The following is a 24,964-nucleotide window of genomic DNA, read 5'->3' on the forward strand; positions in this document are numbered from 1 at the left end:
CACCCGTGAAATCAGGATAACGGTTATCTCCCCTAAGCATTAGGAAGCTAAACTTTGCTTCTGATACCCCTTCCAAAGCACCTGCGCAAACCAATGTCATAAAGAAACAACTTTTTTCCTTGAGCCACATGTGTTAGCACCGGTGTGGTATACGGGTTTAGTTTTTCTAGCTTACAACCTCTTTGATTCATTAAAAAAAAGATGAATGAGGTTGCGGGGATAAAAAATACTCCCTCTGTCCCGTAATATAAGAGCATTTTTTACACTAACGCTTTCATATTATGAGACAGAGGGTTTATATCTTTGTTGACTAATCACCATTCCATTCCGGAATAGAGATACTGAAATGGAGAAAATACGAGGTGCTCCTATCTCCTAAATGCTTCCATGCTACTAAGACATGGAATCCCTAAGACATGTGTCTATAGTCTATAATTTTTTAATACATATTTAAATACACATGGATAAATATTTTTTTTAAAGAAAATTTTAGTATGAATTAGGTATGTGAATAATATCTTCATGGTCAGACGGTATGTTTGTTTCCAACTAACTTCGGGGTTGTCACCCTGGCAAAAAAAAGAATGGTATATTTGGCTACAACGGCAGCAAAATAAATGTTGCTTTGATGGCTGCACCATCCGCGTCACCAGCTTGAGTCATAAGCGATGGATGAACAACAAATTTAAAAGAAATAGCAACAAAAAAACTGGTTTTTTTTTACAACAAACATGTTCAAGTGTTGTACATACATGCAAAAAAAATGTGATGAACTGACATTCATAACACTCGGAGAAACAAATGGTGCCCCAAAAAACTTAACAAATAACCTTTTCGGAGCACATATTTTATTTTTTTTACACAGCACCACGAATGTCATTTTTTCACCTAAATTTATATGAATGCAGGACACTCAATTCTGTTTGGCAAAATGACTTTTCAGTATTTTTTTATTATTAAAATTTAATTTTTGCTTTTTAGGGGAAAATTTAATGTTTACTGAGCTTGGGAGCTAAAACTCCCTGTCCCCAGGCCCACTTACCACAGAGGCAGAGCCATCAGCCCATCACACAACCAGACTACTTCACCTGCACCTTCAGCCGCCCCTAAAAAAACGTGCACCCTCAGCCGAAGTAAAGAATTTGCTCAAAAAAAAACCGAAGTAAAGAATTCCAGATATGCCCCTAGCTTATCCCCCGTAGCACGGCCGCCAGGACTGAGCCTCCCACCTACGTCATCGCCCACCCCACACGACTGCAGCTCCCTCCCCCTCCCCAAAGCCCCGAGCCCGACACCGCGAGGCGGAGATTCCCAGATCGGCGGCGATGCCCGCGCCGGCGGCGCTAGCCCTCGCGGCGGCCCTGCTGCTCGCCGCTGCGTCCATCTGCGCGGAGGCCGTGTGGCTCGACATGCCGCAGACCGGGACCAAGTGCGTGTCGGAGGAGATCCAGGCCAACGTGGTGGTGCTCGCCGACTACGCCCTCATGTACGAGTCCCACCCCTCCGCCCACCCCACCATCGCCGTCAAGGTAATCCATCGCTGCCTACCCGCCTCGTGCTCCATACAGATAGATAGATTCCACTGCGCGATGGATTGCTTTCATTTATCTCGGATCGATAATCTGGACGAATCAAGTTGATCACGCGGTACTAGATTTGTGTGTCGGGGGGAGCAGCGGTATAGAGGTCCTGGTTTTGCTGCGGCCTGCGGCTGCCGCGGCACGCAGATTTACGGTTGATTGGAACCGGAGCTAGTGTGAATGATGTCGCAGTGCTCATATGGTTCAGTCTATTCAGATATGTTTTTCATTGTGCGATATGACGACAGTAGAATGAATGATGGTTCTAGAATATCTGGCTGCTATTTTTTAACAAGATTTGCTCGGCTCTTTAAGTCGATGACGCTGTGGTGCTCGGTCCGATGAGATCACTAGATTTCTCTGGTTAATTGAACCATGCTGATTCGGTGATTCCTTCTGTCTAAAGCCATGGTGGTTTCCTTCCAGGACATCACTCGCCGCAGCATATATATAAACCGGCTGATTCGGCTCACGGGATTCCGAATTTGCTTTTCTACCGACTTCTTTATTCGTAAGATCCCATGGGTGTGAGGCGTAAAAAAGGTGACTAATAAGAATGCATCGTTGCAAAAGGAATGACAGAGCAAATTAAATAAAGGGCAGACTTAATGTGCAAGCTTGCAAACAAGTAGACACATTTGATGCTACTTTATATGGACGTATATGTCGAATCTTATAGCTTTAGTTATGTGAAGAGATTGTTTATTTCGTGATCAGATATATTGCATCCATGGCCCATTGTTTGTCACTATAACTGAAAACTATCTAGAAGCATGCTCAGATGTTTTACCCATATTTTCTGCTGTGATTGGAAAATTTACTTTGATTTGTGCTACATGTTGAACAGTACTTAGTCCTGCAGCTGATGAATAAATGTTAGCTTCTATCATTAAGAACTTGGCCAGCTTTTTTTTTTTTACTCATCAAGACAATTTGCAGTATAATAGTGGAAGAATTAGTCCTATAGTCCAACCGCGTGAGCTTAAGAATTTGCTTGATTTGCACTCTCCTTTGTTACAGTTCTGTAAATGCTTGTGCTTTCTGCAGGTTACTTCACCATATGGGTACACCTTACATGAAAGTGGAAACATTACAGTTGGTCAATTTGCATTCACAACCTCGGAAGCTGGAAACTTCCTTGCCTGCTTCTGGATAGATAGTGCAGAGAAAGGATCAGGCGTATCTGTAAATCTTGATTGGAAGACTGGAATTGCAACAAAGGATTGGGATGCTATCGCTAAGAAGGAAAAAATAGAGGTGAGGCTATGAATTGCCAAACCACCGATCAGTCAGGTCTCGCTGGGGTCCAGTTTCATGTATTGCTCATGTCTCTAATTGTGTGCAATATGAATATTTTTGTAGGGCGTAGAACTAGAGCTTAGGAAGCTTGAAGTGGCTGTACAGTCGATTCATCAGAACATGGTATACCTCAAAGCAAGGCAAGTCTTCCACACTTGACATAAGTTTCAGGCAATATCGTTTGTTGCTTGAACTGAGGCTTTTAACTTTCTAAAGCTTTTGGTGTATGACTGCTGTCTGCTAGAAAATGGCTAACACTTGTCCTGAAAGCGCTTGTGACGTGAAAAAAATGTCTTGCCGTGCAAGACTTTTAAGTTGGCGGTACAGCCAGTGACTGCCTTGGTCTGTCCATGCAGGGAAGCGGAGATGAGGGAGGTGAGCGAGAAAACAAACGGCAGGGTTGCTTGGTTCAGCATCATGTCGCTGGGCGTCTGCGTCGTGGTGTCGGTTTTGCAGTTCTGGCACCTTCAAGGGTACTTCAGGAAAAAGAAGCTCATCTAGACTAAACCCGTTCGATGTTGCGCATTAGCCCAGATTGTTGTTCACTTTGTGGGGGGGAAAGGTAGAGTTATTTCTTCATGTTTGGTTCGAACATTTCACGCTAGTGGAGAACTCATGGCATGTACTGTACGCAATGTAATCATGATCCACTTTAGCCTTGTTGTATTATGGTTGGTTGGAGAGTGGAGGCATGCCGAAGTATACCATGTCTTGGTGTGTTCTTTCTATCTTAGCTTTGGTCTTATCCATCTTTTGTATCATCGATACTTAGGGCATATGTACAATGGTTCTATCTTAGGAGTGTCATGTAGGATAAATGCTGGGGTGAAGGGGAGAGAGAAATCATAAGTAAATGCTTGTCTTTTTTTATTTAAGAGATGATCTGTTAACATATCTCACCATGTTTTTAGGAACAACTAGCTATTGAAGATAAGACTAAAAGATAATCCATTAAACTTTTTTTTAACATCTCTAAATTACATGCTAGATTTAAGATATCTTATCAACCATTGTACGTTGCCCTTACCTCCTCTCGGTTATGACGAGTCAGACGGATTGTAATGTAAGCTGCGGAATTAGTAGCGTGGTGGCATCTTTTAACAAATTGTATTAATCGGTGATGCGGTAAGCACTCGTGTAAAGAAATCAGATTGCTGGCTTTGTAAGCACCGGCCAAATACGAGTAAGCATTTTAAATACTGTTATTATCTTATTATTCACATGAAGCCATCCTGTACGTTTATGGTAATCTTGCTCTATTTTCTATCTTTGTTTGTTTCATTCTGCTTGCTTTTTTCCAACTAACCTTGCTTTCCGACTCCACAGGCGAAGATAAGAATGCGAGCAAAGTGAACGCATGAAAGGGATGGCAAAACCCCCTCAAGATCGAAAGAGTTTCCATTAAAAAAATCATAAGATCCAAAAAAGGGTTCCACTATCAAGGGACAACGGACCAAACAACAAAACAGAGCGTCCAAATGTGCAGAACATAATAAGCTAAACTAAAATTCAAAAGGTAAAAGTTCTAGCAAACCAAGTTTTTTGGTACAACGCTGCCTCATCTAACCTAGCATAGCAGCACGAAACTAAAGTTTTCCGTTTCTTTCTGCATTAACTATGTGGCAAAGACAAGAGATGATGATTTTTAGATGCCAGTAAGAACAGCTCTGGCATGAAAGCAAACTAAATGATAGAAGAAGTTGTGAGACGAGCAAAAGTCAAAACAGCCGGCCTATGCTGTCCCCCTTCCCAATTCCCATCCACCGTTCCTAATGCCCACCCACCGGTGTAAACAAGGCCTGATGATTTTACTACTGCCCTCCAGTTTTGATTGTGCTACTACCTGCCCTGTTCACGTCACCGGTGCGGCCACGGCGAGCACCAGCGCCAGCCTTCCGGTTGATCCCGGACGCAACGCAGCCTCAGCAGTCCCCCTCCAGCTCTGATGATCTCTACCTACACTGAGTGGTAGCCTCGGAGCCAGAGAGACCTGTGGCAGATGCGCTCGCCATGGGCAAGAAAGCCGGTGATGCTGAGCAGGCTGGACGCCTCCCTGAGACGTCAACCAGCAACGGCGCCGCGGTTCGTCGATGCACCGCTCAAGTGGGCGCGGCTCTCAGCGCTAAGTGTGTCGTCGCGTTGGTCCTCGGTGTCGTCGTCTTCCTCTCGGCCTTCTTCATGCTCCTTCAATTCCGATCACCGGGGAACAGCGTGCCTGATGCCCCCGGCACACTCATCGGTAAGGACGGCTTCTTCAGCACCAGGTTTCAGCCATGATCAGCTATCTCCAGCCATGCGTACCTTCCAAAGCTCCATGTCTTCGATAGGAACTATGCCATGAATCTAAATATACAGTAAAATACTAGAACCCCCTTCAGTAATCAACCATAGTCAACAATCTGCTACAGCAGTCAGCAGTTCCCATGTTTTGACGACAAAACATTCACTTCTCCAGATGAAATTCAGGCTGGTTTCATCTTGTTGAAGCCACTTGCGCAACTCACTCCACATGCCGTCGAGCTACAACAAGAGATAAACCGTCAAATTGGAGTCCCCAACACTACGGTATGCTACCACTACCAACCCCAATTCAAGCCACTCGAGAAGATTTACTGAATACTGACCGAGACAATTCTGCAGGTTTCCGTCTCTATGCAGGCATTATTCCTGAGTTTCACTGCTGTAGAATTTGATGTTCTTCCTGACCCAATAAACACCTCCATAAGTGCACGATCCATGCACGCATTGAGGAAAAACTTGATCCAGCTTACACTTCAGCAGCTGAATTTATCGCTGACACCATCGGTCTTCGGATATCCATTGTGCGTACAGATGATGGGGTTCCCAGGAGGGATCACAATAGAATTAGAACCCCTACAGGATGATTCCATTCTACAAGTTGCACAGCCTATTTTCAATGTAACGCTTGACATGAGCATTCGCCAGTTGAGGGGACTGATTGAGGAAATGAAGGAGGATCTTGGGCATTTACTGGATGAGGTACCATATGAGCTCCCCCCTTTCTATATCTCATATGGTTTTTTCTTCTTCTTCTGATTAACATCTTTCCTAGAAGATCTTGACATAAAGTGACAACATGCTACCTACATGCAGGACATATACATAGATCTGACAAATAAGAATGGCTCAACGATTGCCCCACCAGTTATAGTCCAAGTTTCCCTCTCCCCAGATGACCGTGGTGTTTACGAAGAAATGGGGAGGCTGAAACAGCTAGCTGAAATCATCACAGAATCAAGTTCAATGAACCTTGGCCTAGACCCATCGGTTTTTGGTAGAATCAAGGATCTCAAGTTGGCTCCGCGTCTGCAAGCCCTCGTTCCATCATTTGCTCCTAGCTCATCTCCAACGCAAATGTCATCCACTTCCATGCCTCCGTATTCACAGCCAATGTCATCCCCTTCCATGCCTCCATATTCACAGCCAAGTAGAACCAATCTTTGTGCACATTGTTCATGCCCTGCTTGGATGAAACTAAATGCAACCAATTCACGTCGCATGTTAATGCGACTTCCTCCAATGACAATCTCTCTTCAATTACCAACACAGCGTCATAGCGGGAATGGACCTGGGCACAAGCAAAGTGGCAATGCAGTGGCAGCACCAACCTCCATTGCACCATCATCCCAACCATAGTAAGGTAAAAATAAATTGTGTATGGGTTTACCAATGTAGTCATTAAATCATTTGATATATTTGGGACTAATATGTATCTTGCTAATAATAATATACTATAGAATACGCCACTGCAGTTCATCTCTTACCTTACCGCTGTTAGTTATAATAGAAAGAATAAACAACGCCTTTACCTAACCTTTTAAAAAAATTAAAAAGAAAATGCATGATATAAACAAAGATGGTCTGAATTTTGTTTCCATGTTGAATTTTCTCCAGGTACTTGTACGGTCATGATATATACACTCATGAAGGTATACTGGTCTGAGTTTTGTTTTTATGTTGAATTTTCTCCAGGTACTTGTGCAGTCGAGCAAGATTCAAGTTCCAATTTGAATTCAACAAAAGCAGGCCTCCCAGCCTCGGGCAGATCAGAATTTGCATGTTAAGACTACTTTGCAGCTTATATTACAGTGCAACACTTCGATAACATATCGCGAGTTGCACCAAGGTTGGGAATTTGGGATGTAGCAACTCTATGCTTAAACTAACGTCCTATTTTGTAAGAAATCTAGGCCAAGTTTAATTATAAACTTATACTCACATGAAATCTGGATAAATCCCAGGGTCCATGTATAGTAGAATTAGCAGGTTACAGCTACAAAAGTGGCTGCCCACCATATGTTCCTAAAGACATGTTCTTAGTTGTTTATCTGTTCAGTAACCATTTTTTCCCCAGGCAGCTCATGCATTTGCATACACCAGACATTGCTCTTATCTCCAAGAGCCCCTTGGATATTGATTTACTGGCCTGAATCTTGCTTATGAGTCGGATGTTCTGTAAATGCTCCTTGCATAAAGTTTTTCACTTGTTAACAAGAGAAAACCAACAATTGTAAGTTTTGCAACTGTATTTTCTTGTGGCATGGCTGACTATCAGCTAAACATGTATACCCCCCCCCCCCCCCCCCCCCGCCCCCCGACACACACAGAGAGAAAATAACATTTTAGATCTTTCTCGTGTTTTGGATGTTTCTCTGTATGAATTCGATATTGAGAAGACATGCGTAAACCAAACTAAATGTATAAAAAATAAGTTAAGCAATTGAAAATCATGGTTTACAACTTACAACAAAGGAAAATAACACCAATCGTCATATCACCTATTGCCACTCTTACAGCTGCAGCTCTAAATGCAAAGCTGACGATTGAACTTTTGAAGTATCCTTACTGATCAAACACGCTGGATACTTTCTTTTGTATGAGCTCCACAGTTAGCCGGGGAGACAGCCTCGGAAGTATTTCCTGTAATATGAGTAGTCACATTTACGTCAGTTCATGTTATTCCAAACAATGAAGCCTGTAGAATAATAAAACACCAAGGGGGTAACTCTCACAAATAATGCATCATCACAAATTCACAATGATTGAAATATCTATCAGATACCAATAAGGAATGGTCTTTAGGCGAGCTGGAAAGTAGGAGAGAATTCCTTGTCTTCACCATCGGATTATCTTTAAAAAAAATTGCTGATTTGTCTCGAGTGATCTCAAGGCACAAATGCGTGGTAAGCCTCTATCAAGTTTGTGCTGGCCAAACATATCCTGATATGATTAATAGTTCTTCATCGAACAACGAAGCTATGATTTTATTATTTGTGGCGATTATACCAACTACAGTGAACCAGCGAAGCATAACCTCTGTCTGCTTTCGTTCATCGAATTGAGACATTGATATAGCCACATGTTGAATACTGGTATCATAATTTGGCTCTGTGCAAGCTTGCATTGCGTAGCTGAAAACATGGCAGAAAGGGTAAGTCGCGAGCGGATCAATGGGTACCTCGGTGCCGTCGGGGAGCACCTTGGCCAGCACCGGGATCTCGTACTGGTACAGCCGCTCCCACTCCGGGTTCGTCGTGATGTCCCTCTCCTGATCGAATCAGTCCAGCATCCCCAAAGTAAGCATCCATCCATCTCCGCACGAGAAAGAGATTACGAAGTGGTTCTGGCTTTGCTTGCCTGGAGCTCGAGGGAGGCGAGGGAGTAGGGGGTGCCGGCGAGCAGGACGGCGGCGTGGAGCTTCTCCTTGAGGCCGTCGCAGAGGCAGCACCCGGGCTTGGTGTAGAGCACCAGCCTCCGCGGCGCCGCGGGCGAGCTCGACGCCTCCCCCGCCGCCGCGGCGCAGAGGAGGCGGGACGCGGCGGCGGCGGCAGGGCGGGCGCGCGGCGCCACCATGCGGACCGCCGCGGCGCGCGGGAGCAGCGCGGATAGCGCCGCCGCCATGTCGGTTATCGTTCGGGTGGGCAGGCTCGCTGGGGTGGGTGCTCGGCGGCTCGGTCCGTCGCTGACTGACGACGACGAGGAGGAGGGGGCGCGGATGAGGCGCACGGCGGCACGGGCCGCGGCCGCAAGTGACCGGTTAATGGCCCACTGCAGATGACCATGATGATGGGCCAGAGGCCTTATGGAGCTACTTTTTGCGACGGGCCAGAAGCGTCGCTGCTCCAGACGACGCCCTAGCCACGACTTTCTGCTAAAAAAAAAAAACTTCCTCTTCCGCTCGCCGCCGCGGCTCCCCCTCCGCGCGCCGCCGGTACGACCGCCCCTGCGGCGCCCCACCTCCCCTCCCGCGTCGCGTTCATCTCTCCTCACCCGCCTAGGTTACTCCTCGGTCGAGCGGCCCCGCCCCCACGTCGCTCCCTCAACTGCTTCCCTCTCCCATCTGCTGGTTTCCCGGCATGCTTTAGCGCCACTCACTGGCCGCCGCCGTCCTTGCGTCACGGGTGCAGATTTGGTTGCAATCTACTTATGTTTCCTGATATTCGATCTGGTAAGTTTCTGCTCGCGTTTTCCTGACTCGTATACACATGGATGAAATGGAACTAGGAATAGTGTGGAAGTGGCTCCGATGCTGGGCTTCGGCAGCATGCTAATTTAGTCGATGTGGTGGATGGATTATGTTCCCTGGTTAGATTTACTTTCTCTCTGTATGCACGCAAATTTAGGTTCATAATAGGATGGCGTGAAGATAGGTGCAGTGAAGAGCACGCTGTCTGCATTTCTAATTTTGGGTGCCACATGTTCTTCTTTTGGATGGGTTAATAATCAGAATTTCCATCCTTTTCTTTTATAGTAGAACCCGAGAACTATCGAATGCTTTGGTTGTTCTATACTAGATTTCAAATAGTATCTGAGGACTTGGAAGGATGGATCACTTGGTTTGTTTTTCTTTGAGGGGGCGGGCAGTTGTACTGCCAATGCATTTCAGAGGAGAAGTAAATAATGTTTAGTTACATAGAAAGGGATTAGAGCACCCATGAGCCACAAATAAATGGAAAAGAAAGCGGCTAGTCGGAACCGGCTGGTGGTGCTATTGTTGCAAGGATAATACTTTGATGTTATTTCCACACGGTAGCTGGAGTAGCAGTGAGGAGGAGCATGGGCTGCTCTCTCATGGAGGCTCTCATAGAAGATAGTATTGACCTTTTGTGTTAGTAAGTAGTTTGTGACAAATATAAATCTGGAATTTGACCTCAATATAACTAGAATTGGCCCCACACATTGTTGTGCTAAATCTATGGTTGGTTTTTAATTTACGAAGGCCAAATATTGAAGGGAAAATATTGTTTCTGAAGGTACTTTTCTTAATATTGAAGGGCATAGTGGTGTATTGTTCAGCTCAAATATTAAGTAGGGCACTGTCCTCAATTGCCAGATACAAATAGTTAGAAAACTAATTGTGTCTAAAGTAGATAGCTCAATATTTGCCCCAGTGAAAAACCAGGAGCTTGCATGTGGTGCCCCACGAGCAGCCACCACTACATTATTGCTTGCTTCTCCTCCAGCATGGCCTTTTTGGTATGGGTTAGTTTGGCAAATTTCTCTAATCACTCTCGCATGTTTCGAAGGATTTCCAACAGATCAGAACTGCCTGAGAAGAAGCAGCAGAAAAATAAAAGTGAAGTATCATCACCTGGTCGTAAGAGAGCCATGAAAGATAAATTGACAGAACGGACTGACAAGAAGCTTACTCACAGAATTCGTCAAAAAAGAACAAAAGGTATCTGGCTAAAATAACAACGGCGCCCAGATATCCAAGCATCGATTGTACATGATATGAGCTCTTATTATCTTTTGTATTTTTGGCCTTTGTAGTTTCAGAAGTCAAAACTTTACTGGAAAAACCTGATCATGAGATAGCACACATGAAGCTAAGTGTGATGCATCTCAGATTGTTACAAGAGGCCAGAGAGCGTATTAAGGTGAGCTGGGTTGAGACGCAGCTGGTGGTTCTGTTTTTGAAACATTATTGTGCTACTGTTTCATGATTTTGTTTTGACTTTTCCTAGAGTAAAACAATTCTGTCAGGACCATCATCCTCTAATCAAAGGTGTGCTCTCTTTTTTCACTTCAAATATTCATGCATGGATATTAGCTCTATCTCGTGTTTAACTGCCATTTCTTATTTTCTATCCAGATATTTTTACCTGAAGTGTTGTAAAAATAACCAGTCATTGACAATAATGCTACAGACTGACTTGCAAGCTTTTTATTTCATCATGGAGATACTTCCCTGTTTCAAATAGATTATTTGAACTAGGCATTGCTGCGGCAGCTGTTTATTCTAGCATCTAAATTTGTCTTCTTATATTGATGGGCTGGTATACTCCTTCAATCACAGTTTGTACTGACATTTCCTATGTCATGTTCTTTGTCGATGTCTTTTCACAGCAACTCCCAGTTTGGAGATACCAACAGTTTTGATCCTTTTGAAGAGAACTATGAAGAGAACTATGACAATGACAGAAGAGAGAACCACGTGCTAGAAAATGCAACCAAACTGAATTACCATTCCTACATGAACAAACAAACACGGGCCAAATGGTCGAAATCTGACACTGACTTATTTTACCAGGTATTTACTCCCTCCGTTCCTAAATATTTGTCTTTCTAGAGATTTCAACAAGTGACTAAATACGAAGCAAAGTGAGTGAATCTACACTCTAAAATATGTCTACATACATCCGTATGTTGTAGTATATTTGAAATGTCTAGAAAGACAAATATTTGGGAACGGAGGGAGTAGATATCAACTACTCAGGCAACTACTTTCATGTTGGATATACCTTTTTCTTGTTGATGTTTTGGCTTGCCTATTGGAAACTTCAACCTTTTTATCTGTTCTTGTCCAGGGTCTTCAACAATTTGGTAGTGATTTTGCAATGATACAGCAACTATTCCCAGATAAGTCCCGTGATCAGGTGCGGCAGAAGTTTAAAACTGAGGAGAAAAAACATCCAATGCAAGTCCACGATGCTATACTTCATCGCTCAAGAGGTTAGCAATTGCTTTACAAGTGGTCCTGCCAATATGTCTGATTTGTGATTTTTCTTAACTTGATGCTTCTGTTTTTCCAACTTTACACAGATACTTTGTATTTAAAACAAGTAATCAAACAGCTCAACATCGAAGATCTGCAGAGGGGCATGAGCAGTACACATAAACAAGAGGTTGCATCAATTGAAGGAGACACTGGAAATGAGGTTTCTTTTTTCCTTGATGAAACTAACACACGCAGTGTTTAATACTGAATCTATTTCATTGACATTCTTTCTCTCTTCTTCTGTTTTAAGCATGTGTTGCAGGATTTCATCGAGGAGGTAGAGAATGGTTCAAATTGGTCAGATAAAGAGCTGGGCACGCGCCAATCTGAGGTCAGAGAGGGGGAGCATGTTTCTGGGAATGCTGATGATGACCTGGATCTGGATGTTTTTGATTGGTACTAGGACGATAATCATGATGAAAATCAGGCAAAAACGTTACGAGGTCTCGTTATTCTGCCGATGTACTAAGGACATGTGTCCTGTCTCAGATATGTTTGCTCACGGGGTTACCGAGTTATGGATGCAAATATAATAGTACAGTTGTTAGGCCGAATACAAGCTTATTTTGCTTTTGCCTTTACAATGTACTGAACAGAGCATCAGGGTAGCTTACTGATTTGCAAAATAGCCAGTCATTGACAATGCAGACTGATTTGCAAGCTATTTTTATCATGGAGATGCTTTACTGATTCAAATAGGTCATTTGAACTTGGCATTGCTGCTGCAGTTGTTTGTTCTAGCATATAAATTTGTATTCTTATATTTAATGGGCTGATATACTGCTTCAATCACATTTTCTACTGATTTTTCACATGTCCTGTTCTTTGTTGATATCTTTTCACATCAGCTCCCAATTTGGAGGTACCGACACTTTTGATCCTTTTGGAGAGAACTATGACAATGACAGAATAGAGAACCACGTGCTAGAAAACGCAACCAAACTGAATTACTATTCCTACATGAACAAACAAACACGGGCCAAATGGTCGAAATCTGACACTGACTTGTTTTACCAGGTATTTAGATATCAACTACTCGGGCAACTTTTTTCATGTTGAATATATCTTTTGCGTGCTGACGTTTTGGCTTGCCTATGGGAAACTTCAACCTTTTATCTGTTCTTGTCCAGGGTCTTCAACAATTTGGTAGCAATTTTGCAATGATACAGCAACTATTCCCTGATAAGTCCCGTGATCAGGTGCGGCAAAAGTTTAAAACTGAGGAGAAAAAACATCCAATGCAAGTCCACGATGCTATACTTCATCGCTCAAGAGGTTAGCAATTGCTTTACAAGTGGTCCTGCCAATGTCTGATTTGTGATTTTTCTTAACTTGATGCTTCTGTTTTTACAACTTTACACAGATACTTTGTATTTGAAACAAGTAATCAAACAGCTCAACATCGAAGATCTGCAGAGGGGCATGAACAGTGCACAGAAACAAGAGGTTGGATCAATTGAAGGAGACACTGGAAATGAGGTTTCTTTTTTCCTTTCTGAAACTAACACACACAGTGTTTAATACTGAATCTATTTCATTGGCATTCTTTCTCTATTCTTCTGTAAGCATGTTTTGCAGGATTTCATCAAGGAGGAAGAGAATGGTTCAAATTGGTCAGATAAAGAGCTGGCCACACGCCAATCTGAGGCCAGAGAAGGGGAGCATGTTTCTGGGAATGCTGATGATGACCTGGATCTGGATGTTTTTGACTGGTACTAGGATGATAATCATGATGAAAATCAGGCAAAAACAATACGGGTCTCGTTATTCTGCCAATGTGCTAAGGACATGTCCTGTCTCAGATATGTTTGCTCACGGGATTACCGAGTTACGGATGCAAATAAAATAGTACAGTTGTTAGGCCGAATGCAATCTTATTTTGCTTTTGCCTTTACAATGTACTCCCTCTGTAAAGAAATATAAGAGCATTTAAATCACTAAGGTAGTGATCAAAATGTTCTTATATTTCTTTACAAAGGTAGAACTGAACAGAGCGTCAGCGTAGCGTAGCAACACCATATTCGCTCTGTAGTAGTCACAGGAACAGGCTGCCAGCCATATTTTGCAGTCTGGAGGTACTAAATTTGGAATCTGTTGGTAGCATATCAGCCATCACATATGCAAGGTTTTGCCGAACACATATGTATGTGAGGATATGTAGATACTTTACTTGTCTACTCCCTCCGTCCCACAATGTAAGATGTTTTGCAAGCTGTTTTAGCTTGTAAAAACGTCTTATATTATGGGACGGATGGAGTACTGCATATCTCATGCAGTCTGGGAGTTCCACTGCTAACAAGTCACAAAGTGTAGCCTTCTGCTAGGGCATCATGTGTAAACATCTTGTATTGTGAGTGTGTTGTAAAGTACTGCTGAAAATACACATTTTCCCGCTGCATAAATCTGGCGTACTCTCCTACGTTTCCCTCAGCGAAGAACTCGGCGCCGGGTAGGCAAGAGAGTGAACCAAATATTTCAGGCGGTTGCCAGAAGAAACATCAATGATCCATTAAAATGAAGAGCAAGACGTCTGCTAACAGGGACTGGAGGCAGACCAGGTCGTCCATATTCAGTATGTGTGCTCCCTGTCTGGAACATTAATCTTTGATGTAGAGAAGAGAATATATTGTGCGAAGACGCGTTTTCTGCCGCGAAAAAGATATATCACTGTGACGAGACGCTACGTAAGTGATATCGACGCATCCTCTTTATTTTTCTGTAATGTTTTTCCTAATCCTCCTGTGATGCTAACGGAGCATCCACGCGTCATGCATAACAGTCTGTCATGCGATGTCTACCGATTCTGAAACACTGGTGGTGAGACCGACTGATGTTGACTGAGAAATGCACTCCTCAGCACCACACTTTGATTGTGATATGAAGGAAAGGGATCGGCGATGAAAGCTACTGAAAGGCCAACGTTATTGTGCACCTAATCTACCGTCTGCGGTTGCTGGCTATATGGCACGCACATGATGGCATTGTGGGGCTTCTTTGTCTTATGCAGAAAATCGGCCGATTCTCAGCACCAACTTGCAGATGAAAACCAACACCGATTTTATTGTCATCAGAAATTCAGAAGATGTATGGAGTGAAGTGATCTTTGCCGTTGACGAATCTTCGACTAGAACTAGCGATCCTTCACCGTGTGAATATTGATCTGCAGTAATCACTAGCATTTGAGACCATTCGGTATTTGGGAGCAGCGAATGTGTTCAAGAAATAAACGCATATGGGTCCAGGTATTCTTTTGCACTTGTGTTGACTGTACGTTGTGTTCGCCTGTAAACCATCGTGGTTTGATAATCTATAACATCTTTTCACAAAATACATTGTGTAGATGGTGCACTAGTGCTAGAAATTTAATTATGTATTTTGGTGATTCAGTTAGAGCAACGGATGCAGATCTTACTTTCACTATCTTCCTTTGAGGTTACAGAATATATGCCTGCACCTGTCCATCGGCTGTTAAGCACTAGTAACAACTTCCCGCGAGGAAGTGGCTCCAGTGCTCGAACAAAGATGCAGGTAATGCACCAAATTCTTTTACTTACTTAGAATGAGGCCCCTTTTTACCGGAATCTTTTGGTGCTACACTGAGGTCTCCTAAAGTGTTCGATCTGTGCTATTTTTTTCAACTCGGAAATGAATTCGTGAGAAGATAGCCACCAACCAGTGAGGATAGTCAAGGGGGGATTAGACATGAGTTAAATTTCCAGTGTGGTAATTCTATGGATACAGCAGCTCTCCTCCTCTTTTTTGTGACAGTTGTAAAGCTGAATCGATCTTTATATGTAAGAAAAGGTACTTACTGAATTGCTATTTGGATAGGCTATAGATATTTTCGTCGTATCAAAAGGGTCAGCTACTTTATTTCATTTTCTTGGAGCTATCCACAATATAGCTGTTCGTATCTCATACCTTTGCAGCAACATCTCTATTCGTAAAGCATATGCATAATCCTCAAAGTTTCTTGTTTTGGGTTGAACACTGTTGTCGACCGATGGTTTATCCTAGTCTAACATTCCCCGGATTCTGGATTAGGCGGGTGCCCTGAAGAAACTAAACCTTTTTCGAAGATCATTGAGCGTACCGCGTACGTGTTTTTCTTGAGCAGAAAGTTCCTTTGACATACAGAAAAGTTTAGCTGCCTAGAGATCAGCTTGCCAATTACCACCACATGTAAAAAAAGAGCATTTAGCATCGTAATATCAGTGAAGCTTGCAGGCAGGATAAGCCAGGCAGGTTACCATGTCCCCCCTCCACACCCACACATGCACGAGTTAGAAAATAACACAAGATCCATCACCCAAAAGCGAATAATAACAATAAGTAATTATGATCATCAGCAAGCAAGCAAGGAAGCTTCCGGCCCATGCTCAGTGTCCCCCGCTGCTAATGCACTCCAGCTGCTCGCCTCGAGGCAGGCTGTCCTGTCGTCGCCCCAAGATTAAACCCAACCAAATCAATTGCCGCTGTCCATTTCCCCCCTGCTGCTCCCTTTGACGATCCTTCCCTAGCAGTAGTAGTAGTAGTAAAAGCGATGGCATCATGCAGAGATTTCATTTTCTTCTTCTTCTTGTGCGAGCTAGGCTGGCCGCGAAACCGCGTCGCCGTGCGTGGGCGCGCCACGTACGCGCGTGCGTACCGGCGGGCAGCTAAGCTTTTGTTTGCTCCGTTGTTCTTTATTAAGATGAGGCGTCTTGTTTGGTTTGGTTTGGTTTGCTGACATCCGATCGAGAGACTGGCCCTTCTTCTTCTTCTTCTTCCTCCTCCTCGTCTTCGGAGGGACAACTGTGTGAGGTGGACGGGTGCCGCGTTCTGCATCCAAGATAAGATCCGAAAGCTACGTGGTGGTGTATGGTAGCGGACGCTGTGGGGTGATCAAGTCGAGTGTGTGCGTCGACAGCAGGGTTCGATGCCGTATATCTGATTAATCTTTGTTTGAAAAATGGGGGCTAGGCAGGCTGTTATTCTGGTCGCCTGTCTTCAGCCTTGGTCTCTTTTGACCGTCCTGGATTTCGGGGAAGATTTACTGGAGAGAGGAGACTGCCTGTCCCCTACCCTCGGCTGTCTTGCTGGTGATCGGGACGTGCATTTACCGGCATTAATCTACGGACCGGTCGCGATCGGGCTGTGGCGTGAGACCGTGAGCATGGTCGACCGGAGTAATATTTGTTTACCTTTTCTTCCTTTTGTACCGGGATCCTGGACCCGGGTGGGTTTCTTCATTATCCTTGAAAAGGAAAGGTGTTTTGATATGATATGTCGAGTCCAGGGAGAGGGAGGGCTGCTCGTCGGCAGGTGTGCTTTTATTTTGCACCGAGAGTGCAGTCTAGCTGCAGCTGCAAATGGTGCATGCACTGTTTTTGTAAACACCATTTTCTAGACAACAGAATGGATACGGTTGTTGTTTTTTTGTCATTATATAGGAGTAGTAGTACCGTATAAGAAAGGAGGATGGATGGCACACCGGACTGATCTGTACACTTTGACCGGCTAGCTGTAGCTATAGCTAGATCCTGGCTTCCTGCCCGTAATAACTAGTGGCCGGCGCCGTCCTTGACCAACACAGCCCAACCCTGGTCCCATAGTTACTTATTAATCCCACACAACAATTACAGAACTACTCCCTCTGCCGTGTCAAAAACGCTCTTATATTACGGGATAAAGGAACTACTTGTAACTAATAACGGATCACACGACACGAGCACTAGTGCACTACACAGCAATCGGCAAGGTACAAAAAAAAAACAATCGGCAAGGAAGCTATATTATCTTCTCTTCTGGTCCCAAGCAAGCTAGCTAGGGTGTCTCGAACTCGAACGACATTTCTCCAACCATGGTCGTCACTGGACTCATCATGGGAGAGACCATTCATATGGTTTCTCTTCTCCGGCCGGTCTCCTCCTTGGACCAATCACATGACACTCGCATGCACGCACACGGAGACTAGCACACTAGCGTAGCCACCCGTCCCATACATGTTCCCGACACGAGATTCTGCGTCGCGTACGGTGCGCGGTGCAGCATGCAGCATGCAGCAGCCTGCACCCACGAACACGACCGACCGGGCTGCTTGTGTCCACGCCACTCCACTCCGACCGAGGAAGAGGAGGACACAGAAAGTCAAGACCGATCGGCCCGGCATCTCTCTGGAATGTATGCACCTTTCCTCGGGTTTTCCTCCTGAAACCACCTCCTGCCGTGCCGTCGTGCGCCGTGATAATTGGCCCGATCGACCAGGGATTCAAAATCCTCGTTCCCCTCGTGGCAAAACTATGCTGACAGCCTAGCAGCACCGTCTCCGTCGACGCTTTTTGTACCGCCGTGCGAGTTACGTACAGATTTATTTAGTTTCGATTATTATTAGTGTATACAAAGGTTGATGATGCACGTACGAACGCCATCTGGGTCGCTGGAAAGATATTACTCGATCCATCTCGCTGACAGTGGATTTCCTCCTCTCTTTTTTCTGAGAAGCAAAGGTTCCGTCTTTTCACCCGATCGATCTCGCTGACAGTGCAAGGCAGCGTACATGCACGTGTTGTTAATCTGAGCTTCGCAATCATGTACACGACCGGGTCGAGCTTTGTGATCTGCCTGCCTTGAGATGTACGCTGGGTAGCTCCGTACGATACACCTGCCCAACGGCTTCCTAAATACTTGTTTTTTAAAGATTTCAACAAATGGCTATACATGAAACAAAATAAGTGAATCCATATTTTAAAATATGTCTATATACATCTGCATGTAATAGTCCATTTAAAATATCTAAAAAGACAAATATTTAAAAACGGAGGAAGTAGCATGCATGCACGATCGAGCGAGCGTTCCCCATGGCACCATGATTAACAACGCGGATCTCGTGTTTGTACGACACGCGCGTGTAGTAGGCTCAGTACCAGCGGTTCGTGGTTTCAATAACACGGGCACACCACATCCGCATGCACTGTGCACACGGAGAATCTGAAGATGTGTCTACACGTACACGTAGCGTGGTCTGGTCTCTCTCAGGACACAAGCGCCAGCCAGCCAGCCAGCTCTGACAAGGCCATGCATGCAGCAGGGAGATCAAAATATCCTCATATCCTACGCGAAGCTACGTCAGCGTCTCAGCGACACCCATCGCTGTCTGTCTCTACCCCGGAACCTGCCCCAAGCGAGAGAGAGCTATCGGCATCATCACCGCATCAGCTACCTCCCTCGACGCGTTTTGGCATGCTGCCGGGCGGAGGCCAGTGCAGCTCCAGCTAGCAAGCCTGATCCCGATCCCGTGGCAGCGACGTGCCTACTGAATACTCATGACCGAATCCACAAGACCGTACGTAGTACCACCACCGGACCGGCTGCCGGCTGTCCGTGCGCCCAAGTCGCCGTCGCCGTCGCCTGCCCCCACCGTGCTCTGCGCCACCCATGGAAGGGAAGCTGCGCGCGAAGCCGCCTCCCGGGGCTTAAAAAGATTTTCTTCTTCCCTAGCTGGAGCACTGCCCATGTTACTAGCCTACGTTGGCTGATGGATGGACCGGCCGACCGGCCCGAGGGACAGCCAGGGCGTGGTTTCTCACTACTGTGCACGGCATGCCATGCCGGTTGGTACGCTGCCTGGCTCGTGGTCGTACGTGTGCGTTGCGCGAGATCCACCGGACGGACGCCGGTCCATGCGCGTGGCTGTGGCTTTTTGGGCGGCGGTGCACCTCAAGTCGCGGCAGCCAGCGGGGGCCGGTACGGCGAGCTCGGACCTTCGGGGTTGTGGTGCTCACTGGGAGTGTAGTAGTGCAGTACTGCTGGTTTGCATGCATGTGCGTCGGCTGCATATGGACTAGCTACATGTCGAGCTAGAATGGAATGGACGGTGTATCCGCGTGTATGTGTATGTGTGTGTATACCTCTGTAGTGGGTTCCTGTGTGAGGTCAACCGCTCGGCTGTTCACGGTTAGCGCAGACAGCTGCGTGCACGCACGAGGTTAAGTGAGACGTGTGCGTGCAGGGTGCACGAGTCTACGAGGTCTTTATCCTGCAAAGGGTGTTTTTATAGGATTTTTAGAGTTTTTTTTCAACGAATTTCGATTTTGTAGGACATGTTTGCTTTGTACTGTACGATCAAAATATATAAAGTTTTTTCGCAAAAAAAAAATCTATAAAGTTTTCCCTGTGCTCTACTTGCATGCACTTTCAAAGAAAAAAAAATTCCTTCCCCTATCTCTCGGCGGTTAGGGTAAACTTTCAAAATATATATAAAGTTTCTTCCAGGCTTTGCCGGCAAGATTCGTCTTCCCTCTGCCTCCCACTCCGGTGGCCGGTGCCTCCACTTCAGTTAGTAGTTTAGGGTCGGATTTTTTAGTCCTTGCAGGTGCGACACTTCTTCTCCGAGTTTGTCTTCCAGACTCCGATCCTCCTTGAGTTTGTCCATCCGGACGTAGTAGACGGAGCGCTGACGTAGATTCCCATCGTCTCCTTGGGGCGGTCAGGTTAGGGTTTCTTGTCATGTGGCGAAATTTGATGGCAGGTGCTTCATATCTTTTCAAGGGTTCAACAACGACGACCGCAGCTCCAAGGCGCTGGCCCTTAGGGGCACTTGCACGAAGACTTTTCAGCTGCCATCGACAAGGTCAAGCCGGCTCCGGTAGAGGAGTGACGCATCGGCGGCTCATCTGACGATGGTAGTGGTCGTTTGGTGGTCTCAAAATCTTGATGTAATTTTTATTATGTTTGAGGTGTTTTGTATTTTTTGTGAACTTTGATAATATATCTGCGTTGTTTTTGCAGAAAAGCAAAAAAATTCCTTTGGGTCCAACCTATCAGTATTTTCCATTTTGTTTCTGTGACAAGCCAATCCCTTTCAAGGGATATGGGCGTTCACGTGGTGTAGCCGGTCACCTTCTATTTCACATTCATGTGCTTTGTTTCATGCACGATTGAATATTGCATGGCATGGGAGATTTGGAGAGAGCTGAATGCCAGAGTCTTCGGCAACCTCAACGCCCGACGATGGTGATTGTGACGAAGATCAAGGAGGAGGCCCGTTTTTCTGCTTTGGCGGGGGCTAAGCACTTCACTATTGTAATAATGCCACGCAAGTAATTGTTTCTTTCCATGCTTGGTGTGTTTCTGCTAAACCTTCTTCCTTAATCAATGAAAATCGCAAATTGTTTGCCTTGTTTCAAAAAAAAAAAACATGGCATGACATCTAAATCATAAGTATTCATACTTGTGTGTTTATTAGAATCATGCGAACCAAACAAGATGTAAATAAGATATATTGTCATATTACAACTTTACTATATTGTTATTGCAAAGAACTACCTGTGATATACCACATTAACAAGTTAATTAATCAGGAGACTAGATCCAACCAACTTAATTCATGGTTGATTTACCATATGGCAGTTTTAATCAAAATTGGATTCGAAATCAATATGTTACTAGTAAGGTACACGTGCATTGCACGCATGAGATTTGGCAACCAAATTATAAATAAATACCACATTATAGCATGTAAGCTTGGAGTCATATATGCATGATGTAGATGTTCATTTAATTCCTATAGTTCATCTCATTCAAAATCAATTAGTTTTCATAAAAAAAGCTAATCCATTTTAAGGTTCATGAAATTGTGCATTGTAAGGCATAAATTAAAAACAAATAATGGCAATTCATGTAGAAAAAAAATTGGGCAATTATGATACAGAAGATTCTAGAACAAAGGAGAAGTGCTTGTGTTTTGAGGTTTGCGCATTATGTTTAAGTTTAACCATGGAGTCTTCTAGATTGTACATGTGGCAAAATCTGATGGAATGTAGATGATATCCAACGGCCAGTAGTTCTCGGATTTGCCATCTCTGCACAGTCGAATTGGCTTCATCCAATGACCATCTTTCAAAGTTATTCGCACACTATATAGGGGTATATGTTAAAAGAACTTATGTCTACACTCTGAGCTGAAGAAATTGAGATGACTTAGTATAGCAAATTCAAATGAAAAGATAATCCCTAGGTTAACGAGAAGCTCAAAGAACTAAGACTTGAACATGTCCATTTGTGTTTGTTGGAGCAATGACACCGACACATGAACCACGTGGTCTTCCCTAGTATGTGTTAGGGCCACATGTCCATCATGGTACATCCTCATTGGCTCCATTCGGTTTTTTTTTGAGGAACTGGCTCCATTCGTCTCAGCTTCCCTCACCCAAAGATGGTAACATTGTACACCCTCAAGTTTTTAGTGCCCAGAAAATTCACGAGCTAGTCCATGGATCCCTTTGCCAATGGCTTGAAGAAAACTAGCACATCAAAGCATATGAAGTATTTCCTTCATGTTAGCAACCACTACAATGAGGTTGATCTATGTAACGACCATCATGACATACTAGCATGACACATTATAACCCATTGCGCCTACATTGGGCACTGTAGCAAGGGAGCTAAGTTGAATATACAAGAAAAAACTCAAGAAAGGTGAGAAGATTGTTTTGGATCACACATCATACTCGCTTCACGACCTCTACCCTATCAACCATGTGTCCAGAGGTACATATTGATGCCAAAGGTCGGGAATTCTTCCAATATTAGGTCATACTCCATTGTTTGGTGTATTACCTTGATATTAGCATGGAATTCAATGTTATGGAGTTCATCCTTGTGACAAATCAAGAGGACATCTTCAGAGCTCAAGACATCAATCATGTGTTGTGACACCCCCGGACTGGCTACTAGGTATAAGGCCGCTATGCCTAGCTACCACCTGGATCTAGACTGACCCTACAGACCAATGCTACTTGTGAACTACGTTGGCATTTCTTCGAAGAGGAGAGGATGATGCAGTACAGTAGGGATAAGTATTTCCCTCGGTTAAGAACCAAGGTTATCAATCCAGTAGAAGAACCAAGCAACACCTCCTTAGCAACACCTGCACACAAACAACAAATCCTTGCAACCCAACACGAACAAGGGGTTGTCAATCCCTTAACGGTTACGAGCAAGATTAAATTGTATGGTGATAGATAGATAGATCAAACAAGAATACAAAATAAAATAAAATAAAGTAAAAAACACAGCAAGGTATTTTTGGTTTAAATATATGATAAAAGTAGACCCGGGGCCATAGTTTTCACTAGAGGCTTCTCTCTTGAAAATAACATACAATGGGTAAACAAATTACTGTTGGGCAATTGATAGAAAAGCAAATAATTATGACGCTATCCAAGGTAATGATCATATATAGGCATCACATCCAAGACAAGTAGACCGAAACGATTCTACATCTACTACTATTACTCCACAAATCGACCGCTATCCAGCATGCATCTAGAGTATTAAGTTCATAAATAATGGAGTAACGCCTTAAGCAAGATGACATGATTTAGACAAAGTAAACTCACATATGAATAAACCCCATCTTTTTACCCTTAATAGCAATGATACATTACATGTTATGTCCCCTTCTGTCACTGGGATTGAGCATTGTAAGATCGAACCCATTACAAAACACCTCTCCTATTGCAAGAAAAATCAATCTAGTTGGCCAAACCAAATCAATAGATCGAAGAGAAATACGAAGCTATAGTAATCATGCATAAAAGAGTTCAGAGAAAACTCAAATAATATTCAAGGATATATCTGATCATAGACTCACAATTCATTGGATCCCAACAAACACACCGCAAAAAGTCATTATGTCAAATAGATCCAAGAAAATCAAAGAAGAACATTGTATTGAAGATAAAAGAGAGAGAAGAAGCCATCTAGCTACTAACTATGGACCCATGGGTCTACTGTAAACTACTCGCGCATCATCGAAAGGGCGGCAAGGTTGATGTAGAGCCCCTCCGTGATTGATTCCCCCTCCGGCAGAGTACCGGAGAAGGCCTCCAGATGGGATCTCATGGTTCTAGAACTTGCGGCGGCGGAAAAAGTATTTCGGGTGGCTCTATGATGTCAGAGGAATATTTGAGTATTTATAGAGATGGAATTGGGGTTGGAGGTGCCATGAGGGGCCCACAAGCCCGGGGTTGCACCCCTTGAGCTTGTCGCTCCCTCGTGGATCTTCTTGCCTTCTCCCGAACCTTCTAGGGTCTCTTCTGGTCCAGAAAAAATTAATCCAAATTTTTTCTCTGTTTGGACTCTTTTTGGTATTGATTTTTTGAAAAGCCAAAAACATGCAAAAAAATAGGAACTAGCACTAGGCACTAAGTTAATAGGTTAGTCCCAAAAAAGATATATAATTGCATATAATAACATATAAAACATCCAAGATTGATACTATAATAGCATGGAACAATAAAAGAAATATAGATACGTCGGAGATGTATCAACCAACACTAGTCTTTCCTACGCACTTTATCCTCACTCGTGCACACCCTGGATCACTTTGAGATTCCTTGCGGATGGGCTGCCAAAAAACAAGGAATTCCTGATATGAGTAATCTATCAACCCTATTAACCCGAACGTTATATGTATGTATGCACTTCGCTTCCAAAGGTTGGTCAACTCCAATGTTAAAGTTATCGTACACTCCAACTCTCGAGATTTGTGTTGTTCTCGAACCAGCTCCATGTCTCAAGGTGAAGATGGCCAAGAAGGACATGTCAACCTCCTACATAGATGTACCAACGATGTCTCCCACGACACCTCCAACTTCTACATCTAGTGCCCCCACTTCCATTTAGATGATCATTCCATGGCAACTATCCTACATAGTGAATGTGCTTGGTTGAGGTAGACTTCTAAATGTTCACAGGTAAGCATTTGATAAAAGTGTGGGGGAAATTATTTCTACATACAAGAAGGTTGAGTCCACTTTGAGTTCAGCTTCCATCATCATTGAAGGATCAAAAGATGCCCGCAAATTTGGTTTAGAGGGGATGGTGCTGAATAGGCGGCTACTTTTTTCTTAGTTGATTGCATAGGCAATAGCAGAATACTAAGTTCTGTATAAATGCAACTAAGTGATGCACCCAGCATGATTAGTTTCAACAAGCTAGAAAGATGCACAAGGTACAACTATTTTGAAGTAGTAACACAAAGTAAGATGTAGGAAAATAGACAACCACATGTGTTGGA

At 44.1% G+C, this 24,964-nt stretch overlaps 4 protein-coding genes across 10 annotated transcripts; 3 read left to right on the top strand and 1 right to left on the bottom strand.

Moving 5' to 3' along the window:
* Positions 1 to 1,213: 1,213 nt before the first annotated feature.
* LOC125514820 (transmembrane emp24 domain-containing protein p24delta3) lies at positions 1,214 to 3,605 on the top strand. The gene is made up of 4 exons (XM_048680187.2): positions 1,214 to 1,529; positions 2,628 to 2,837; positions 2,943 to 3,019; positions 3,236 to 3,605. Exons 1-4 carry the CDS (start codon positions 1,326 to 1,328, stop codon positions 3,378 to 3,380), a joined length of 636 nt encoding a protein of 211 aa, XP_048536144.1. The 5' UTR covers positions 1,214 to 1,325; the 3' UTR covers positions 3,381 to 3,605.
* A 1,284-nt stretch (positions 3,606 to 4,889) lies between these two features.
* On the top strand, positions 4,890 to 7,257 carry LOC125514818 (uncharacterized). Its single transcript, XM_048680180.2, has 5 exons — positions 4,890 to 5,118; positions 5,335 to 5,444; positions 5,520 to 5,879; positions 5,994 to 6,540; positions 6,873 to 7,257. Exons 1-4 carry the CDS (start codon positions 4,890 to 4,892, stop codon positions 6,534 to 6,536), a joined length of 1,242 nt encoding a protein of 413 aa, XP_048536137.1. The 3' UTR covers positions 6,537 to 6,540; positions 6,873 to 7,257.
* A 326-nt stretch (positions 7,258 to 7,583) lies between these two features.
* LOC125514821 (Thioredoxin superfamily protein) lies at positions 7,584 to 8,961 on the bottom strand. Its single transcript, XM_048680188.2, has 3 exons — positions 8,538 to 8,961; positions 8,359 to 8,448; positions 7,584 to 7,820 (listed from the first exon to the last, which is right to left on the bottom strand). Exons 1-3 carry the CDS (start codon positions 8,799 to 8,801, stop codon positions 7,743 to 7,745), a joined length of 432 nt encoding a protein of 143 aa, XP_048536145.1. The 5' UTR covers positions 8,802 to 8,961; the 3' UTR covers positions 7,584 to 7,742.
* A 72-nt stretch (positions 8,962 to 9,033) lies between these two features.
* Positions 9,034 to 14,043, top strand: LOC125514819 (uncharacterized). 7 transcript variants are annotated; one of them, XM_048680181.2, is made up of 11 exons: positions 9,034 to 9,348; positions 10,427 to 10,578; positions 10,674 to 10,780; positions 10,868 to 10,908; positions 11,250 to 11,433; positions 11,711 to 11,855; positions 11,946 to 12,061; positions 12,152 to 12,232; positions 13,032 to 13,176; positions 13,265 to 13,380; positions 13,468 to 14,043. In XM_048680181.2, the coding sequence occupies exons 2-11, from the start codon at positions 10,509 to 10,511 to the stop codon at positions 13,618 to 13,620; spliced, it is 1,158 nt and encodes a 385-aa protein (XP_048536138.1). In that variant the 5' UTR covers positions 9,034 to 9,348; positions 10,427 to 10,508; the 3' UTR covers positions 13,621 to 14,043. The 7 variants fall into 7 exon arrangements, with proteins under 7 accessions (XP_048536138.1, XP_048536140.1, XP_048536142.1 ...); XM_048680183.2 differs by having other exon boundaries at positions 13,480 to 14,043; XM_048680185.2 differs by having other exon boundaries at positions 13,265 to 13,347.
* Positions 14,044 to 24,964: the final 10,921 nt, after the last annotated feature.

Source organism: Triticum urartu, chromosome 6A (assembly GCF_056163025.1).
Source record: "Triticum urartu cultivar PI428250 chromosome 6A, HENAU_Tu73, whole genome shotgun sequence".
Lineage (NCBI taxonomy): Eukaryota > Viridiplantae > Streptophyta > Magnoliopsida > Poales > Poaceae > Triticum > Triticum urartu.